The sequence below is a fragment of the Pseudoliparis swirei genome, chromosome 15 (genome assembly GCF_029220125.1).
Source record: "Pseudoliparis swirei isolate HS2019 ecotype Mariana Trench chromosome 15, NWPU_hadal_v1, whole genome shotgun sequence".
NCBI lineage: Eukaryota > Metazoa > Chordata > Actinopteri > Perciformes > Liparidae > Pseudoliparis > Pseudoliparis swirei.
In genome coordinates this window covers 13,037,254-13,056,283 of record NC_079402.1, presented here as the reverse complement: position 1 = coordinate 13,056,283, position 19,030 = coordinate 13,037,254, and the positions used below count along the sequence as shown (strand labels likewise).

Below are 19,030 nucleotides of genomic sequence, written 5' to 3'. Positions count from 1 at the left end.
ATCTCACTAATATGTCAGCTAATAACTAATAGCCTACTAATAATAATAATTACTTTGCAGAATGGGATATTACAAACTATGGACATCTCATAAAATGAGAATACCCAACAATTTGTTAGCCTACTAGCTAAATTCAACCCATTGCTGCAGATATATGGCATACACAATGCTGAATATACAAACTTTCATTCATGTAAAGGATTCTAATACTTCTTCAACTTTATCCTTGGTTTGTCATATTGGATCCAATCACAGTGCTTTTAGACTGAGCTCACTGCATGATATACTGCATGGTATCTCCAATCACAACATCCTTTCTCGTTTCTCTCTGTCATCATCTGTGTTCAGTCAACTGTATTTATAGCCCAACACCCATCTGAAAGCCTTTACTTGCACTACAGGCGTATAATGTCCCTGCTGATGAGGAATTGTGATTGTGTGTCCTGCAATCAATGTGTTTATTCATGTTGGTGTTTATGAGTGCATGAGGATAGTTTGTCATGGGGTTTTCAGCCAATGAATGTGGCTTCCTTCTCTTTTTTATACTCATTGCCTCTTATCCAGTACATTTGTGACCTGTAGTACCCCTATACAAACGTCCCGATGAGCACAATATGCTCCTCTATCTGTGATTTGCTCCTGTTCCATTTTCATCTGTTGTTTGGAGAGTTTTCTCTTGTTTTAGTGGAGTCTAGTTTGTGGTTTACACCTAATCTGATAAACGCCTGAAAGACTAGAGTACGGGCCAGAAGGCAACTGTACATGTCTTGTATAGCAATAAACCACAACAACAACACAACATTTTAAATACGCATTAATATGATGTAATGTTTAGTACAACAACACCAAATATTTTGGCCACATATACTTGAATTATTTCGTCTCAGTAACACCTGAACATGTGTCTCAACCAGATTCAAGATTAAAATGTTCTTTATTGGCATGATCATAATGAGGAAGGCTGCGTTGTCAAAGCAGTTGTATAAGGTGCACAATGCAAATTACACTGTGGATCTTACCATATACAAAAAATAAAAATATATGATAAGCTGACAATTGTTGTGAGGTGGTTTTATGTGAATACAATATACCTGTTATCCTCTTTACTTTCTGAGTAAGTCATTGTGATAATTTATTTAATGAGGCCTTGATTAATTTGACCTGGGGCTCATTAACTGTAATCATCATTTGTGTTAATCAGGCTCTGAATAATCACCAAAACCTTCCTTATTATGAGTGTTCGGCACTGTAACAACAACAACAACAAAAAGGACCAGTGGGGAAGATGTCGGTGTCGTCTGGCTTAATGTGTACAGTAGGCTACTGTGACTTTAAAGGGGTGTTGGTTCGCTGAGAGGTAACAGATAGGTTTAATTTCCTCTGCCAACAACACATCGCGCATCTCACAGCCTCTCTGCCGTTTGGACCTGCGTTGTCTGCGTCGCTCTCCAGAAGACACCATCAAAGGAAACGCGTGCGCGTCCCGCTGCACCCTTCCGGGAGCGATGGGAGGTATATAGGCCTGCTGCCGCCGGTATTCTTTTCCTGGCGTGAGCCCGCGATCATTTATTTCCCACACCAGCGATCTGATCAGCATATGCACTATGTTCTCTCTCGTGACAGAGGCCGAGACGCGACAGAAACTGCTGCGTAATGTGAAGAAAGAGGTTCGTTGGATTTGATGTCTTTCTCGCTCATCACAGTTTATGTTGACTGGCACTGTATGTGTGTTTGTGTGTGTGCGTGTGCGTGTGTTCGTGCGTGCGCGTGTTTGTTCGTGTGGACATCGTTCACCGGGTGTGAGCCACGACTACGCCACAGGCCTGTTTTCCATCAAATGTACCATTTATTTATCAAAATAAAAACGGATGCGTTGAGCGTGCCAGTAAAATGACATGTTTTGACTGCTGTCATATCCTGGAGTAAGATGCGGATAGTGATGATGATGATGATACAGATGATGGTGTGGTGGTGGTGGGAAGATTGTTTCATATCAGGTGGAAAAAACTGCACATTAAAGGAGCTGTAGATATTATCCTTTTTTTCTATCCCAACCCTGTTTTTCAAATCCTCCAATACACTCTCTCTCTCTCTCTCTCTCTCTCTCTCTCTACCTCTGAATAAATCATTGTTAAACTGTTTTCTAGAATATACTATCTTATTTTATTAACTTAAAGGTTAAATGCAAAAAGTCCAACCTAATAATGGGGATTGTGACTGATTTTTGATCCATTTGGATATTAATCTACATCGAAATTGAAGACAGCCCACCCCAGACTGCTCCGAACTGCTCAGTGACTCCAGGACTCCCCAGGGAGAGAAAAATAGATGTTTTATTCATGCTGAGAAAGACCGGTGCTCCCATTCTCATCGTGTCCGTGCTCCCCCTCACCTGTGACTCATTGCCTCATAAACATCCATTTCTCTGGTGCAGCAGCAAGGAGGGGCGCAGATGTGATGTATAGATTTAAACCACAGTATATAACTAAAATACACGATTTACAGCATTTAGATTTGTACTTCCGGTGGATAATGAAGACTTTCAGCTGCTTTTTCCCATGCAGCTTAAACACGTCGTGGCCATCAAACGGCTCATCTCCAATTATGGGATTCTGGTCTCGTGTTTATACAATATAATTTTCAATATGCACCAAACAAAGAGCTTGAATTCTGACAAGACTGTTCCAGTACACTCTGATCTGTGGTACTGCACCGAGCGTCACATGCAATGTTTAGTTATAGAGTTCAGTCAGTTTGACAGTGAAGTGTTGAATTGATCAACACACATCAATACTTTGTAGAACCTTCATTTTTCCCACAACATTTTTTTACAGGTACATTTGTTAAAGTAACAAAATCGACTTCAGTAAAATATAAATCTCTAAAATGTTATTGATGATGATGATGATGATGATGCCCAGTTCAACTCAGTTGCGACATTCTCAGAAGATCAGTCGTATGGTGTAAAGAACAACATTTTGTCAGAGATTAACCATTCAAGTCCATAACTAAACATTCAGAGTTTCTGTTCTTTTTCTTTGTGCTCAAGTTGAAGTTATGAGATGGGAAAGCAAACACAAGGACAAAATACATCTGTTACAGTTTAAAAACAATCCAAAGTGTGTGGTGCTTAGATGGTGAGGGAGTGCCTGCCAGATGTTACGTAATGAGCCAGACAGATGTGTTAACCAATACATTATTCATTTCTATGTTATCCCCATGCTCTTTTGTTGCTCATCATAACTCATTGCATTGTGTTTCTTGTTTGGACTCCCTGTCCCCTTCATGTGTCAGAGAGATTCAGTCGTGTCTCACCGTGTACCTTTCTCTGTTAGGTGAAACAAATTATGGAGGAGGCCGTAACGAGGAAATTTGTGCACGCAGACAGCAGCCACATCATATCCTTCTGCGGTAAATGTGTTTTTTGATTACATTGCACAATAATCCATTTCACGGTCAGGGTGTTCCAACATTTAGGGCACTTAGCTTTATTGTTGAACTTCACCAATTTGGTGTCATAGGCTACACAAGAAGAGACTATAAAGATAGAGAGACTAGCTAAAGTAAATTAGAGTGAGTCATTTTGTAGAAATTGGTGTATCTAGTTTCAGAGATAATGGCAAAGGGAAGGTTGTTACAACCTCATTGACATGCATAGTGCAGATGGTTGAGTCAGTATGTGTCAAGTCATCACATTACGACGACTTCCTCATCACAGTGAAAATGGTTCCTTTTAGTCTGTTGAAGCAATGGAAATCCTCGTAATTTATTTTCAAAATGTTATTCTTCACGTTTATTTATATTGAATAAGGTGGCTGGATGGATATGTACTGAAGTACACTAACACCCTTTAACGGTGTTAATACTATCCATAACTGAGGTGTGTGTGATTCACATCCCATATCCTAGCAACAGTCTATTTCTACTCGTGCCACCTGTGCTTGCTTTGCACCGTTTCTCTTTTTTTAAATTAAAAACAAATATTAAGCCTTGAGGCTTTCAGTGGATATTATACCTCGCTTATGAAATAAAAACTAAAGTCAAGTGAAGCGATTCCACCTCAAGAAAACAAAAGCATGAACAAAATGGAATTGAAAAACAAATCTAAATCAACGGTTAACACCCTGTGTGTTTCTGTGTGTGTGTAGCTGTAGTGGAGGCCTGCATGCTTCATGGACTGAAGCGACGTATCGCAGGTCTGCTCTGCAGTAACAAGGTTGCAGCTCTCTTTATGAAGGCGGCAAAAAGCTGTTCGTCTGCTGAGGAACTCTGTCACAAGGTCCAGGAGCTGGAACAGCTCATCGAAAGCAGGTGAGATGTTAACTTGTGCATGTTCGCTGGCCAGTGACACAACATCTTTGTATGCATTATTTATTGTTTGTGCTCCACTTTGATGTGCACCGTAATGCATCGTCCTGTCCTGTACAGACATCTCATCTGTCAGGTTTCTCTTCTGTTTTTCAGCAAGCAGAACAATTCTTCCCTGAGTAATGACCGCGGGAGGCTATCCAAGTTGGCCCACATCCCCCCTCAGGCACTGAAGCACCTCTGGATCCGAACTGCACTGATGGAGAAGCTCCTGGACAAGATTGTCGTGTACTTGGTGGAGAACAGCGGGTATTGTTATGCATCATTCAACGCAACTCGAAGCTATACCGGCTATAGAAGACTATATCCTGCATTCCATAATATCATGTTGCTGTATTTCTCTTCAACAACTGATTCTCCACTTGCACACATATGCCATATTTTTGTGGTTACAGCTATGATTTGGAAACAGTAAGTTGTGAATGAGTTCAAAATCCTAACATGTTCCACATCTCGTGTCCTGCAGTGCCTTCTATGAGAAAGAAGCCATGCTGATGGATCTTGTGGATGGACCCATTCTTGCATCTCTATTGGGTATTTATAAACATTCTCTGAAATCCTTCATTTTGCTTTACTGTTCTAACTTTCTGCATATGAATGACTTTAAACGTAATAACCTTGTTTCGCAGTCGGCCCTTGTGCTTTGGAGTACACCAAAGTTAAAACTGCAGACCATTTCTGGATGGACCCATCTGCTGACGAGCTCGTGCAGCGGCATCGCATCCACAGCGGCCACTGTCGGCAGGATTCACCCTCAAGACGGCCTGCCCTGGTTAGATAGTGAAGGACTTGATTGATTTGAATCAAGTAATTAGCTATCAAATAATGTGTGTCATATTTCTGATGTCTTCTGAACCGATGCCAGATCCAGAAGAGACAGTCCAGTGGTAGCATGGATGATCGTCCTCTCATGTGGGTGAGGGACTACGTTGAATCACTCCACCAAAACTCCAGAGCCACACTTCTGTTTGGGAAGAACAATGTGCTGGTGCAGCCGGTGTGTGTTTTTCTTTTTCAGTCTATATTCTGACACAACAATAATACAATCCTTTAAGAGAGGCTCGCTTATGTTCTGGACACTTGGGATCTGTTATATGATGGCATAGATGTTGTGGTTTTAAAGCTCTTGCTTGTGTCTGCAGAGAGACGACATGGCGGCCATCCCAGGCTACCTTTCTCTACATCAAACTGCAGACCTCATGACACTGAAATGGACCCCCAATCAGCTGATGAATGGCAACGTGGGGGAGCTAGATTCTGAGAAAAGGTTTGGCCGATAGAACCCAATCGATGAAATCAAGCTTGTTTTTAAAATGAGCTGACTCAGTGGCTCCTATTTTCTTATCTTTCTTTCAGTGTTTATTGGGATTATGCTATGACAATTCGCTTGGAGGACATTGTGTATCTTCACTGTCATCAGCAAGGTCCAGTAATCCCCTTTTAATGTTTAAGGCACCTACAGTAGGAGTTTACAGAGTTACTCATCTTGTTTCTTTATTATGTTTTTATTATAGTGAACAGTGGGGGGACTGTCGTTTTGGTGAGCCAGGATGGGATCCAGAGACCTCCTCTACATTTCCCCAAGGGAGGCCATCTCCTCCAGTTTCTGACCTGTCTAGAGACCGGCCTGCTACCTCACGGACAGCTGGACCCACCGCTCTGGAATCAGAGAGGAAAAGTCAGCATCAAATCAACATAATGAGCATATTATTTTCAATCATTTCTGCAGTAATGCTACATTTAACTCCAGCTATGATCTGCTGTGACCAAACATTGCCGTTCTGTTTGACAGGGAAAGGTTTTCCCCAAACTGAGAAATCGGAGTCCACACGGCTCATGTGATTCTGTATCCGATAAGGAAGATGATGAAGCAACCGATTATGTGTTTCGGATCCTCTTTCCTGGCCATCATATGGAGTTCAGTAGGTGTCTTTAATCTTCCTGCTCCTTCTCCCTTAGTTAATCTTATAAAACATCTTCAAAGATTGCATCTATAATTGCATTACTCTCTTAATTTACGGATGAGACCGTTTGAGTTTAGACCAATCTGTTTTCCCTTTGCATGTATCATATTATATTGAGATTTTTATTTTTTTATGTTAAGCTTCTATATTTCACATCTTTTTCCTGCCTATCGAGTGTGTGTGTGTCCATTTCCCATCATAGTCCCAACGACAAGAAGGCAACTTTGTATGGACATACAGGAATGTGTATGCAACATCCAAATCTTCATCTCCATTGTTTTTTCTACATTTCTTTTTGCATTTATTATTTGCAGAAGTGTGCTTTTATGTCCAAATCTTTTGGAATTGCATCTGGTTTTACTTGACTATGATAATGATAGTAGCAACGGTACTGATAAGGGCTCTCCTGCTGTGCAGTGGCCTTGGAGCTGATGGACCAGGGCGTGAACATGTGGCAACCGGCGCCCAGGAAGTCCTCCTGCTCCTCCTGCTCACAGAACGGCTCCTCTAACGGCTCTCTGCCCAACGGCTGTAACCAGGAAAGGTAAGTGTTTCCTCGTGACAGGCGCACATATAAAGTCTGACTATTCCAGCTGAATCTGCTTTCCTTTCCTACCAGGGCTCCCTTAAAGCTCCTTTGTGACACCATGAAGTACCAGATCATCTCCCGTGCTTTCTATGGATGTAAGTACAAACAACTGTCGACTAACTTTCATTCACTGATGAAACAATAGCTCTTGTCAGTATGAAAACGTGTATCTTTCCTCTCCAGGGCTTGCATACTGCCGTCATCTGTCCACAGTTCGTATACACCTTTCTGCTCTGGTCAACACCACGATAGTGGAGCCTGACGTGCCCTGTAATGCCCGAGGAGGACTCTCTGTGGAGGTCTGGGGCCGGTTCCTCAAGGATAGCTCGGTAAGATTCACACCGAAACACCAGGCTATAAGATTTATTTTGGATTTTCTTCACTACAGTATTCAATTGTTCATTTAAATAGTCGCCGTTGATAAATATCAGACTTAATCTTGTTCAGGCGTATGAGGAAGAGGAGATACGCAGGCTTGTGTATTTTGGTGGTGTGGCTCCTTCACTACGCAAAGAGGTCTGGCCCTTCCTGTTGGGACACTACCAGTTCACCATGAATGAGAAATGCAGGCTAGAGGTATTTATATGTGCTGTCGGACTTTATGATTATAAGACTGTAAAATACGCATATACACCGTATACAACATGTTATTCTCTCTCTCTGAACACAATTGTTCTGTTTCAGATTGATAAGCAGATGCGGACCATGTATGAACAGACTATAAAGGACTGGCATGGTTGTGAGGCCATCGTCCTTCAGAGGGAGAGGGAGAAGCATGCTGAGGCCATCGCCAGATGTTCGTCTGGAGCCAGTGTGGAAAGAGGGCCAGTGCAGCAGGACTCCACCATCAGTACAGATGTAAGTTTGACCTTTTGGCATAAAATGCACTGCGTTGTGTAACAATGATACAAACACGAGAGGGAACTGTTTATCATCGTATCACATTCCCCAGTAAGTTGACAGTGATGCTTGTCTTGTCTCCTGTGTGATGCTTTTCTCCACTGCAGTCGTCTCTAAGTAGCAGCTCAGACCAACAGAACGTCCACTCCAGCAGCAGCAGCAGCAGCGCACAGGTCATTTCTCATGAGTGTGAACATCACAACAGCAATGATCTCTTGTTAAAAAAAAGTGTATATTTATATATATATATATATACACTACCGTTCAAAAGTTTGGGGTCACTTAGAAATGTCTTTATTTTTCAAAGAAAAGCACTGTTTTTTCAATAAAGATAACATTAAATTAATCAAAAATACACACTATACATTGTTAATGTGGTAAATTAATATTCAAGGTGGAAGTGTCTGGTTTCTAATGAAATATCTCCATATGTGTATAGAGGTCCATTTCCATCAACTATCACTCCAGTGTTCTAATGGTACATTGTGTTTGCTAATCGCCTTAGAAGACTAATGTCTGATTAGAAAACCCTTGTGCAATTATGTTAGCACAGCTGAAAACAGTTATGCTGGTGATATAAGCTATACAACTGGCCTTCCTTTGAGCTTGAAGTTTGAAGAACAAAATTAATACTTCAAATATTAATCATTATTTCTAACCTTGTCAATGTCTTGACTACATTTTATATTCATTTGATAAATAAAAGTGTGATTTTTCATGGAAGACACAAAATTGTCTGGGTGACTCCAAACTTTTGAACGGTAGTGTATATATATATATAGCGTTTATTTCTCATGTAATACACGTTAGCCAACATATCACTTTTATAGCGGTAACCAAATAATTTAAATAGTTAATTTATATAGTACATGTAATAGTTACAGCTATTCTTTGTCAAAATGATATTATCCAAAGGAATGGCGGGGCATTTATAGTTCACTTGCAAAAACAAAAAAAACAGCATTATTGAACTGTTGAACAAGAAAAGATAAAGACTGCACAGCGTGGTTAGTGTCTCTGTGAGGCTGCACCGGGTTGCCTTTAGTTTTGATCATATTTGGTCATAAATCAAAGAAAGGGACCAACTGAAATGTGTGACCTTCATGATCAACAGAGTGATTACAGTTCAGCTTTGACTTGCAGTTTGCAGTAGAGAAAAGGTGAGGGAATCACTACAGTCACTAGGTGTCATCCTCTCAATATACATGAATGTCTACTAAATTTCACAGCAATCCATCCCATAGTTTTTGATATGACTGCAGTAACTGCAGTAACATTTAACACCCGCAGAACCACAAGTGTCAATTCTGAACATTTGTCCATTTCATTGCCCCGGGATACAAAATGAATTGCATGCTGACTCCTTTCCTTTGGTTGCCAGGTATTTGAATCGGTTGAGGCGGCGGTTCAGATTGAGACTGAGCCCAGGGTTGAGGGAGGAGAAGCACGGCAAAGTGGTCCCCTGAAGGACTCCACGAGTGGCACTGCAGACAGCCCACAACTTCCTTCAGGCGGCCCCTCCTCCCCAGGTCTGTCAAACCAACATCCGGGTTCAGAGTCAGCTGTTGGAGCTGCAACCTCTCAGCAGTCAGAAGCGTCGCAAGTTTTACCTGAGAAACCTACACCTGGATCACAGTCAGGAAGTGAGCATGGAGTGGACCCAGGAGCCAAAGCTGAGAATTCAGAGAAGAAGATGGAGAAAGTTTCAGAAGGTGAGATGGTCCAGGACTGCGGAATCAAGTTACAAAAGACGTCTGAATCGAAAGAAAAACCTGAACTAGAAGAAAAGAAATCTGGAGATTTAACAGCAGTCGACACAAATATGAATTTAAGAAGTATTCCCGAGAGCACTAATGTTCTAAAGCTAGAAAGAGAGATTCATAATGAATATTTCCAAGCACCTCCACTCGGGCAGACCTTGCTTTTTCATTCACGCAAGAGCAAAGATCTGAAATTGGAGCCATTTTGTCCGCCTTTAGCAGAAAAAGATGCAAATCCAGAGGGAGAAAAAAAGCTGGAGATTTCTGAAAAACTCGAGCTAACTTCTGGAAAAAAGGCCACAGAGCCAGAGAGAAAGGATGCTGATGGAACAGTGAGTGAGTTTGCTGAACTCAAAAAAGCTGCGGCAATTCCATTTGAGAAACCTGGTTCAGATTCCCCTGTCAGACAAGTACTAAACGCTCTGCAGTCAAGGGGAAGCTTCTCAATACCGTCCCACTCTCGGCAGTCTCCGGACACGGCAGATTCAGATGACTCTCCTTCGGCCCTGGAAATGGAGGACATTCCTGCAGGGACATGTGTGACCTCTGAGGATATTCAGGCCAGGCCTTTGGCAGGCCTTGCTGCTCCCCCTATGCGCCCTGCGCAAAGACAGAAAATGGCTTTCGAGGAGCTCGTCCTCGATCCCCATCTGGACTCAGCCTGTAACACCAGTCCGGAGGGCACCGACCTGGGCCTTTCAGAAGAGGAGCCTGAGATGGAGAATGTGCTCGCTGAACCAGAGTCTGCCGAGGTGGGAGGAGACACCAAACACGACGAATCCTCAGGAGAACAAACCTATTCCGTAAGCATTCCACGTGAAATGCAGACACGCGTCTTCTTGTGGTCACAAGCACGCGCTAACCGAAGTCTTTATTATTGTTGTAGCAAGAAACGCTGGACATGTACCTGATCAACTTGCATCGCATCGACAAAGACGTCCGGCGTTGTGACAGAGCGTATTGGTACTTCACCCCTGAGAACCTGGAGAAGCTGCGTAACATCATGTGCAGGTAAACGTGTGGCGATGCTTACATTGATCAAACCAAAACAACAGCAGCTGATTCACCTCGGTTGGCTTTGCAGCTACGTGTGGAAGCATCTGGATACAGGCTACGTTCAGGGCATGTGCGATCTGCTGGCTCCCCTGCTGGTTATTCTTGACGATGGTCAGTGACACTTCAATGCACACTCTATCACTATACACTACATACACATTGTAACGGATCCCCGAATATCAATCGGCGTGAGACTTAATTTACTGCTGGTGAACTTCTTTATTTCCTTTCTTTCGTTGTATAATCATGAACCAAAACTCTTGAATTAAAACCTCCTTGTCACCACCTTAAGAGCGTTAGCCTCATACGGGTCCATTAAAACTATCAAACTTTAAATAAAATGCGCATCCGTCCGTCACATTTAGCTGTTCCGTCAAGTTTGTACATTAACATAAAATAAAGGTGCGCTTCCTTCTAACATTTCAAAATAAAAGTCAAATTTAGCTCAAAGCGGAAGTAAATTAAAACATATACAAAATCATTAAAACAAGACAATATAAAAAGGCATACATCAAAACCAATAAAGCAGATACAAAAGAAGGCAATCAACACAAAACAATAAACCTTTTAAGGGGTTATTTACACACATACATGTCCAGTCGTCACTTGTTCATGTGTGTGCTTCACAGAGGTCATGGCGTTTAGCTGCTTCACTGAACTGATGAAGAGGATGAACAACAACTTTCCATATGGAGGGGCCATGGACTCTCACTTTGCCAACATGCGTTCTCTTATCCAGGTATGTTCGTATATGTGCACCAACACATGTGCATGCTTGCATACATACGAAAACATTGTGCTTCTGTACTAATAGATCCTGGACTCTGAGCTGTTTGAACTGATGCAGCAGAATGGAGACTACACTCACTTCTACTTCTGTTATCGCTGGTTTCTACTCGACTTCAAAAGAGGTGATCGCAAACGCAGGCGTCATGACTTTTGCTTGAATTGTCCATCGAATAGAATTTAGCAAATTGTGCAACGTGATACTGACCGCAACCTCCTCTACTTCTGTACAGAAATGGTGTACGATGACGTGTACTCCGTGTGGGAAACCATCTGGGCAGCCAAGTACACGTCCTCTGACCACTTTGTGCTCTTCATTGCTCTCGCACTCGTGGAGATGTACAGAGACATCATCCTGGAAAACAATATGGACTTCACGGACATCATCAAGTTCTTTAATGGTAAGAAGATGGAAACATGGTTCCCAACCAGTTGATGAAGAGGATATTTCAGCTATGATAATGTAGGAAACTTGAAACATATAAATGCCGCTCAGTCTAAGGGAGCAAATAGACTATAGATTATTATTAATATGAAAAAAGCACTGTTAAAAAAGGTTTTATCGTTCTCTTCTCAGAAATGGCCGAGCGGCACAACGTTCCGCAGGTCCTGACGATGGCTCGAGACTTGGTCAACAAAGTGCAGACGCTCATAGAAAACAAGTGATGCTGCCGTGTGTACTCCCACATTTCTCTGTGCTTGATTGTTTTAAGATGCTGACACGAACCAAGGACACAATATTCATATTTAAGAGGAAAGGAATACATGTAAATGAATTGCAGTGATTGGTAAGAGCTGAAAAGACAACTGGTCATTATTTTTAAGACACCTTATTTCCAGTTGCTCCTCTCTATATTCAGGAGATGCAATTTTATTGCCAGTAGATTTATTTCCAAAGTGTTATAGTTCACCTCGTAAATGATAAAAATGCTTCAGGATGTTATTTATTTTTGCCTTAAATTGAGCTATTCTTTCAGGGATACAGCAGCCAAATGTGTCACTGTATTGTTCTAAGGTTGATTTGGTTCAGTTCTACACATCTCGTGATGCACTTGAATATGTTTTCAATACTGTTATTATTTTTCGTTGAAATTGTAGCTGACATGTTTAAACATCTTGTGATGCACTTGAATATATATATATTTCCGGGATAATAATGTCTAGCGGTGTTGGATGATTTGGTTTGGTAAACGTTCGAGGTACATTAGAGGAGGTTGTCTGTGTGGTTTGGAAGAGGACCACCGGCTGGCTTCTCTGAGCCCCGGTGGTCCTCTTCCTCGGTTTACCCTCCGATGCACACGAGCTGGCCGGGCATCCAGACCGCAGCTGTGCACTCTGTGCACTCTGTGCACTCTTGCATGATTGCACATAGTTTGCCTTCAGTTCAGTCTCGCCCCCTTCCTCTGCTACCAATCTGCCATACGTTGTGCTCCTTCCATGTCTGACCTCCTCTATGCATTGACTCCCTTTTGTTTTCTGTGCACACTGGTTCAAATGGGCACTCACATTCTTCTCACCTTAAATAACCCAATGCTGCTCAGGCTGACGGGTTGAGCCGTTTCTCATTTTGAGCTGGTGATAAGCTTAAAGGGAGATGCAGTGAGGGAAGCATGCTTCTTTTGCACTATACACTTCTCTTTGAGATCAGTTTCATGTATTTTTTTGCCCTCTTTTGACCTGCCGATCTTAGTTGCCTTGTCTTTAACACGCTTTAGTTCATTCTTTTTATCGCTCAAGATTTTAGCAACACGTCTTACAATGATTGTTGATATTTCCTGGAGTAACTGTGCATTTATCTTTATTATTACCCAGAGATCCCCATGACCATACCCATTGAAGAAGAGCTCTGCTTGCTAAACACTGAACCTCTGAATTGAGGCTAAAGTCAGTGTCATGGATTCACTTTAGCTTTGACACTTCGGCGGCATTTAGTTTCCTGTAAAGCTAGCGTGTACACAGAATGCCTTGATTGGCCCACCTATTTCATCAGTTCATTTAAAAGAGCAGTCCTCTTCTGCTTACATTGTTCCATGTTATCCGGTGCCCTTGGAGGGCTCTCCTTTTAGCGAGACTGAAATGGTCTCCAGATGTATCTGTTGTGCACCTCCTCCTCAGTGTCTGTGCATTGCGCTGTATTACAGTGCTGCTTAGGGCATTAGTCATAACGCCAGATACTTGTATATTAGATCTTGTTGAAGTCCTCATCAGGTTTTCACAGTCTTGTAAGTGCCAGAAGGTCAAGTTAATCCTTAAAGGGTCAGTTCAGTGGTAGCCAGTCAGTCATATGTAGCTATGCGGATCATTTTGGTTTTATGTGCATATGTTTAAACCACTGGATCTTCTGCTCTTAATTCAATACAGTGGAAGATAATAATTGGTTCATCTGAAAATTGAAATGTAGAAGCAAAGTGTATGTCCAGAAACAATGTGATGGAGACCTTGATGTCATTGTTTAAATTGATTTAATGAGGTCTAATAAAGCCTTATAAGGTATGTGAATCTAATCAGTGTTGCAGATATTCTAGATGGATTACAACCTATAATCTCTGCAGATAAATGCAACACTTTTGACATTACTATATACCAGCATAAGTATATCAGAACATATGATTTTTGGTTACCACTCAGTTACAAAATAGCCATAACAAACCCATGTTTGGTTCCCTGTGGCTTAAATAGCAGTGTTTTGATATCACTGCTAATGTGTCTCCACATGATCTTCTAAAACATGCCCGAGTATTGCTGTTTGTGCATTGCTGTGTTCGTTGTCAGAAGATATACGGTGTACAATGTGTTAAAAAGAAACAAAGAAAGTAAATATTTATTAAATGCAATACAATGTCTGTATATGGGCTTTATCGGATTATAATCAACAGAAAGATAAAAATGTGCCATTGGAAATAAATATATTTTTATTTTTTTCTGTCTTCTCAAATTGTCACCTGGTATAATTAATTGAATGCATATTAAAATTATATTTTGCAGCCCATGTGCTTCATGTATATTTCTGCTCATTTTCATACACAAGTTAGTTTCTGTGATTTACACTGGTGCCTCATTTGTCACTTTGAACTAGAGAAATTGAACAATGTGTTAAATCTAAGCAACACTTACATGTTCAAGTGCACAAGTTTTGGCTGCTGTTCCTTAAAAATATGTTACTGTTCATGAAAAGATCCCTTCTTCATGTGACTTGGATGGCAGACGTGGAGAACAGTCATTCAAGATGCATTCCAAAGTTTAGCAGAACATGAGATCCCTCTCTCCCCCTCCACCAGAACAAGGGGCCATTTGATAGGCTGATGGTTACATTTCAATCACGCTCTGCAGGATCTTATATCAAGGCTGAATATGCATCTCCGGATACATACTGGATGTTCAGACCATTAGTGTGGGATACTTCACAGCTAACCGGCAAATGTAGAACTTGCCTTGAACAAAATCAGTCAAATCTTTGCACGAAAGTTTTTTTTTCCAGGATATTTTTGACAGAACGAAGTCATAGGTGTAAATAATTAAATTAATGAGCTTTGATTGGGCAAGCTGGCTCACTTGTCATCGTTAAGGTTACGAGTTACATCTGTTCAGCTAATATAGCAACGATCTATCAATAAACAGTTTTAGGACAATGAATGAAACAGCCAGTAAAAGTTTACATTTAATTGGTAAACAAATAACATTGAAGACCTACAGGCCACCTCAGTCAAAGATTCAAACATAAAAAAAGATATCTGGCAAGTGATGCTCAGTCCACATGGGTCACTACTCTAAAAGCGTGACTAATTTTACATGTTATGAATTGCATTATGATATTGATTAGCTTCACAGGTTCTTAAATTGGCAAAAAAAACAGCATACTTAAAGATACAGGAATGTGACACACAGTAAAGAATATTTTGTCAAGGATTTCAGAAGCAGTATGACTCCAAGCCTGATGGCTGTAGAATTGTGTAATTTGTTTTGGACAAAAAACATTACGATTCCTGTCAAGGTTTGACATCACAACCCAGGATTTCTTTATAAAAGAAACCTCCCAAATGTTATATTGTAATCAAATACAATTTCATCGCCAAGAAGAAAAAGAAATTTAAAAATTAAAACAAAAAACGAATTGACTGATTCAAGATAACACATACGGGTGTTTACAGAACACAGACAACTATATTTAAGGCTGTGGGGAGAAGCACGGTGTTCAGGTGATCGTGACAATGGAATGTAAGTAGCAAGAAATAACAATGATGTTTCATGTGAGGAGGCCTGGGGTAAAAAAAAAAAAAGGAGAAGAAGAATTACAAAAAATTTCCCCAATTCCTCGATAACTGGCAGGCCTTTCTACCGGTAATTACGTGGCGGTGGGCTCTGGTTTTGTGATGGGTGCCTCCTGGGGGGTGGACTATGGCGTGACATAGAATGGCGTGGAGGCGACTGGTAGCGTGCAGGAGGAGATCCTCTGTTATTAAAGGGAGGTGAAAAGCGACCTCTGGATCTGGATCTGGAGCGAGATCTAGAGCGAGATCTGGAGCGAGATCTGGAGCGGGAACGCGACCGGTTCCAGTTCGGGGTGCCCCTCTCCTCAAAGACGCGGATGTACGCAGTCTCGCCCTACGAAGAGATAACAACAATATATAGAAAATGTGTTCCTTTTGCACCTGAAAAAGGTAAATCTCATCAGAACAGGAACTCACTTGATGAGACCGGAACTCGGTCCGATCCAGTCTGCGTAGTGCATACTCCATGTCCTCTCGACGGAGAAATTCCACCACGCCCTCTCCATCACGCTGCACATCTGCAAAGCAAACGTCCCCTGCCTCTCGCATGTGATCCTTCAGATCCTGCCAGCTCCCAGTTGGTGGCAAGCCTGCAATGGGAAAAAGACTAAACTTACTTCCTTGCTTCAAATGACCTGGAACAAAGCATTTCAGTCTAAACCCTTTGAGGTAAACAACACCGTTAAGAGTAGGTTTTAAGGCGTCGTTACAAAGTACACGCTTTTTGAAAGTGAATTGAAAACTTGTTTCAGCCAAGTCAGGCCACGATATACACACGCCTTAAAAAGGAGTTGCTCATTTTATAGCTTACATAAACATGCTTGTATAAACACTAGAAAAATGTAGCATGCAATAAATAGATCTAATTAATTACATACAATGACAAAATTACACCTACCAGTCACTATAGTCGGTGTTTGGGATTATGAAGCCAACATGACCGTTTTCAGTTTACTGTTTCGTTTTCATGACTTAAGAAGCTGACTTGACCTCATCCACTTAGTCCCCTTGTCCTCCAGTCCGCCATGAGAGAGAGAACATATTTGCCTATGGCTCATGATGTCTACTAGTTTCCTTGTCCACCATGAGAGAGAGAAACATATCTGCCTACGACTCATGATGTCCTCTACTAGTCCAACTTGTCCTCCAGTCCGCCATGAGAGAGAGAAATGATATGCCTATGACTCATGATGTCTTTCACTAGTCCCTTGTCCTCCTGTCCGCCATGAGAGAGCGAAAATATCTGCCTACGACTCATGATGTCTTTTACTAGTCCATTGTCCTCCAGTCCGCCATGAGAGAGAGAGAAAATATCTGCCTACGACTCATGATGTCTTTTACTAGTCCATTGTCCTCCAGTCCGCCATGAGAGAGAAACATGTCGGTCTACGGCTCTTACGTCCACCATTCTACCAACCCCTTTGACATCCAGAATGCTTGAAAGAGAGTGAAAAATGAACTGGCTATGACTCATGACGTCCACCTACCAGTCACTATGACCCGGAATTCAGATCTTCGAGTTGGGGGTCCAAATCTTCCCCTAGGTCCTCCTTCTCCTCCACCACCTCCTCCTGCTTCTCCTCCTCCTCTACCACCACCTCCTCCACCTCTTCCGCCACCTCCTCCCATAGGGCCAAATTTAGCACCAGAAGATCGAGGATACTCCACACGTAGCTTGGAGTCTCCATAACCATATCCATTCCTTCCATAGACGGCATCGTCCGCATCCCTAAGAGAAGAGAGCAAAGAACTCCTTACCAACGTATGCGTGTTTCACTTGTGGACAGACCTGGAAATGCGGTCTCCATCCATTTCCTGCTGCGAGTCACTGGAGATGATATTATACCAACAAGGGGAATGTGATTTGACTTGCCAAAGACTTTCTCCGAAACTCACCGTGGATCTTCAAATCGGACGAAAGCAAAAGGAATAGTGCCTCTATTGTTCTTCAATTCGATGTCACGGATTTTTCCATATTTGTAGAAGAGATCCTCAATGTCCCTCTCCTGGACATCCACAGGAAGATTTCCCACATAGATCCGGCCATCTGACATGGTGCTTGAGGGTTTGGTTCTGCTGACACAGAATGGGGCGCCTGTAGACTTGATCACTTCTTCCTTTCACAAATAGATGTAGAGGTGGTCCTGATCCTAGTTCCAATCGTAAACGTAGTCCTTTGGCCTCCACTTCCTTAATTTAGACAAAAATAAAAAACTAAACCAGGGATGCAGCCATGAGTAAATGATTAGCTCAGGTCAAAAATGGAAGAGGCCCTCGGATCCAAGTCTGGAAGCTTTAAAAACAGGGAAATGAATTTCCAACAATCTTAAAAAGTAGTGCACCATGTGGAGAAAATGTGACAGCAAAAGCCCTAGCAAATGATTCACATCGTGCTCATACTCAATAACCTGTGTGCCCCAAAGGGAAGCATCGACGTTTGTTTGTGAGTTACTCTCATTTATTCAGGTCTTCACACGTGGGTATTTACTTAAACACCTACCCGTATTATTGTGAGACGCATACAAAACCTGCTGGTGCTATAAATGTACGGTTTTACATTGTATTTTAACAGTATATACCGTATAAACAAAATATACAATGAGTTGCAATAGCAAGCTCCAGCCTTACGTTGCAATATATTTCAATCAACACACTTCTACTAATATGGCTAAAATTCAGATTTACGCGATAATACATGTAAACTCGGTTATTTACGGTAGGGCGGATTTACTGAACCGCAAGAAATGGCAGCAAACGAGGTCTTAAAATGTGTTGAACGAAGCCACAACCTCAGCTAACTTTAGGTCTATAGTAATCTAGTAAGCAACATTTAAGTCGAACGGGTCAGCGTGACATTTGTTTCCTGAAAGTTAACGCCGACTTACGACGTGTTTCGTCGTCCGGTAGCGAACTCCCGAGTCTCTTTGTTGGTAATGTACGGTCAGCTAGCCAGCCGGGCTAACGAGTCGGTTTAGGAAACACATGACTCATTCTCACACTCAAAGATGCATATATTTGGGCAGCATACATTATCCGTATTCCATAAACAACACTTAAATTAACAAAGTGCGATTACCTTTCCAAACAAGAAGGACTTCTTCTTTCGTAGGTTTAACGCTCCCCGTCCGCACGCTGTGCTACTTCCCTGTTAGCTAGCAGCATTAGCGGTAGCTTTCTGGCTTCTTCTACTACGCATTTCCGGCAGACAGCAGTGAGGGGTTGTGAATTGCTGCCCCCCATCGGTAGGAAAATGCACAAAAATATGTTTTGCTTCATAGCCCAACTCCCAATTATGACATAAACACCGGGTTTCACACCCTAGCTTAGTTGTATACAACA

General features: G+C 41.8%; 2 protein-coding genes across 5 annotated transcripts; one reads left to right on the top strand and one right to left on the bottom strand.

Moving 5' to 3' along the window:
- The first annotated feature begins 1,401 nt into the window (after nt 1–1,401).
- On the top strand, nt 1,402–14,416 carry sgsm1b (small G protein signaling modulator 1b). 2 transcript variants are annotated; one of them, XM_056432311.1, is made up of 25 exons: nt 1,402–1,512; nt 1,624–1,667; nt 3,336–3,411; nt 4,149–4,311; nt 4,465–4,617; nt 4,835–4,902; nt 4,998–5,140; nt 5,234–5,365; nt 5,511–5,635; nt 5,725–5,792; nt 5,883–6,046; nt 6,161–6,290; nt 6,750–6,876; nt 6,952–7,016; nt 7,105–7,250; nt 7,369–7,497; nt 7,606–7,779; nt 7,929–7,994; nt 9,203–10,384; nt 10,468–10,592; nt 10,666–10,748; nt 11,267–11,376; nt 11,452–11,548; nt 11,657–11,824; nt 12,001–14,416. In XM_056432311.1, exons 1-25 carry the CDS (start codon nt 1,506–1,508, stop codon nt 12,087–12,089), a joined length of 3,834 nt encoding a protein of 1,277 aa, XP_056288286.1. In that variant the 5' UTR covers nt 1,402–1,505; the 3' UTR covers nt 12,090–14,416. The 2 variants fall into 2 exon arrangements, with proteins under 2 accessions (XP_056288286.1, XP_056288285.1); XM_056432310.1 differs by having other exon boundaries at nt 1,402–1,667.
- Nucleotides 14,417–15,068: 652 nt separating this feature from the next.
- Nucleotides 15,069–18,875, bottom strand: srsf9 (serine and arginine rich splicing factor 9). 3 transcript variants are annotated; one of them, XM_056432313.1, is made up of 5 exons: nt 18,768–18,875; nt 17,588–17,984; nt 17,179–17,420; nt 16,109–16,281; nt 15,069–16,025 (listed from the first exon to the last, which is right to left on the bottom strand). In XM_056432313.1, the coding sequence occupies exons 2-5, from the start codon at nt 17,743–17,745 to the stop codon at nt 15,756–15,758; spliced, it is 843 nt and encodes a 280-aa protein (XP_056288288.1). In that variant the 5' UTR covers nt 17,746–17,984; nt 18,768–18,875; the 3' UTR covers nt 15,069–15,755. The 3 variants fall into 3 exon arrangements, with proteins under 3 accessions (XP_056288288.1, XP_056288289.1, XP_056288287.1); XM_056432314.1 differs by having other exon boundaries at nt 17,588–17,881; nt 18,768–18,860; XM_056432312.1 differs by lacking the exon at nt 18,768–18,875 and having other exon boundaries at nt 17,588–18,761.
- Between the last annotated feature and the right edge of the window lie 155 nt (nt 18,876–19,030).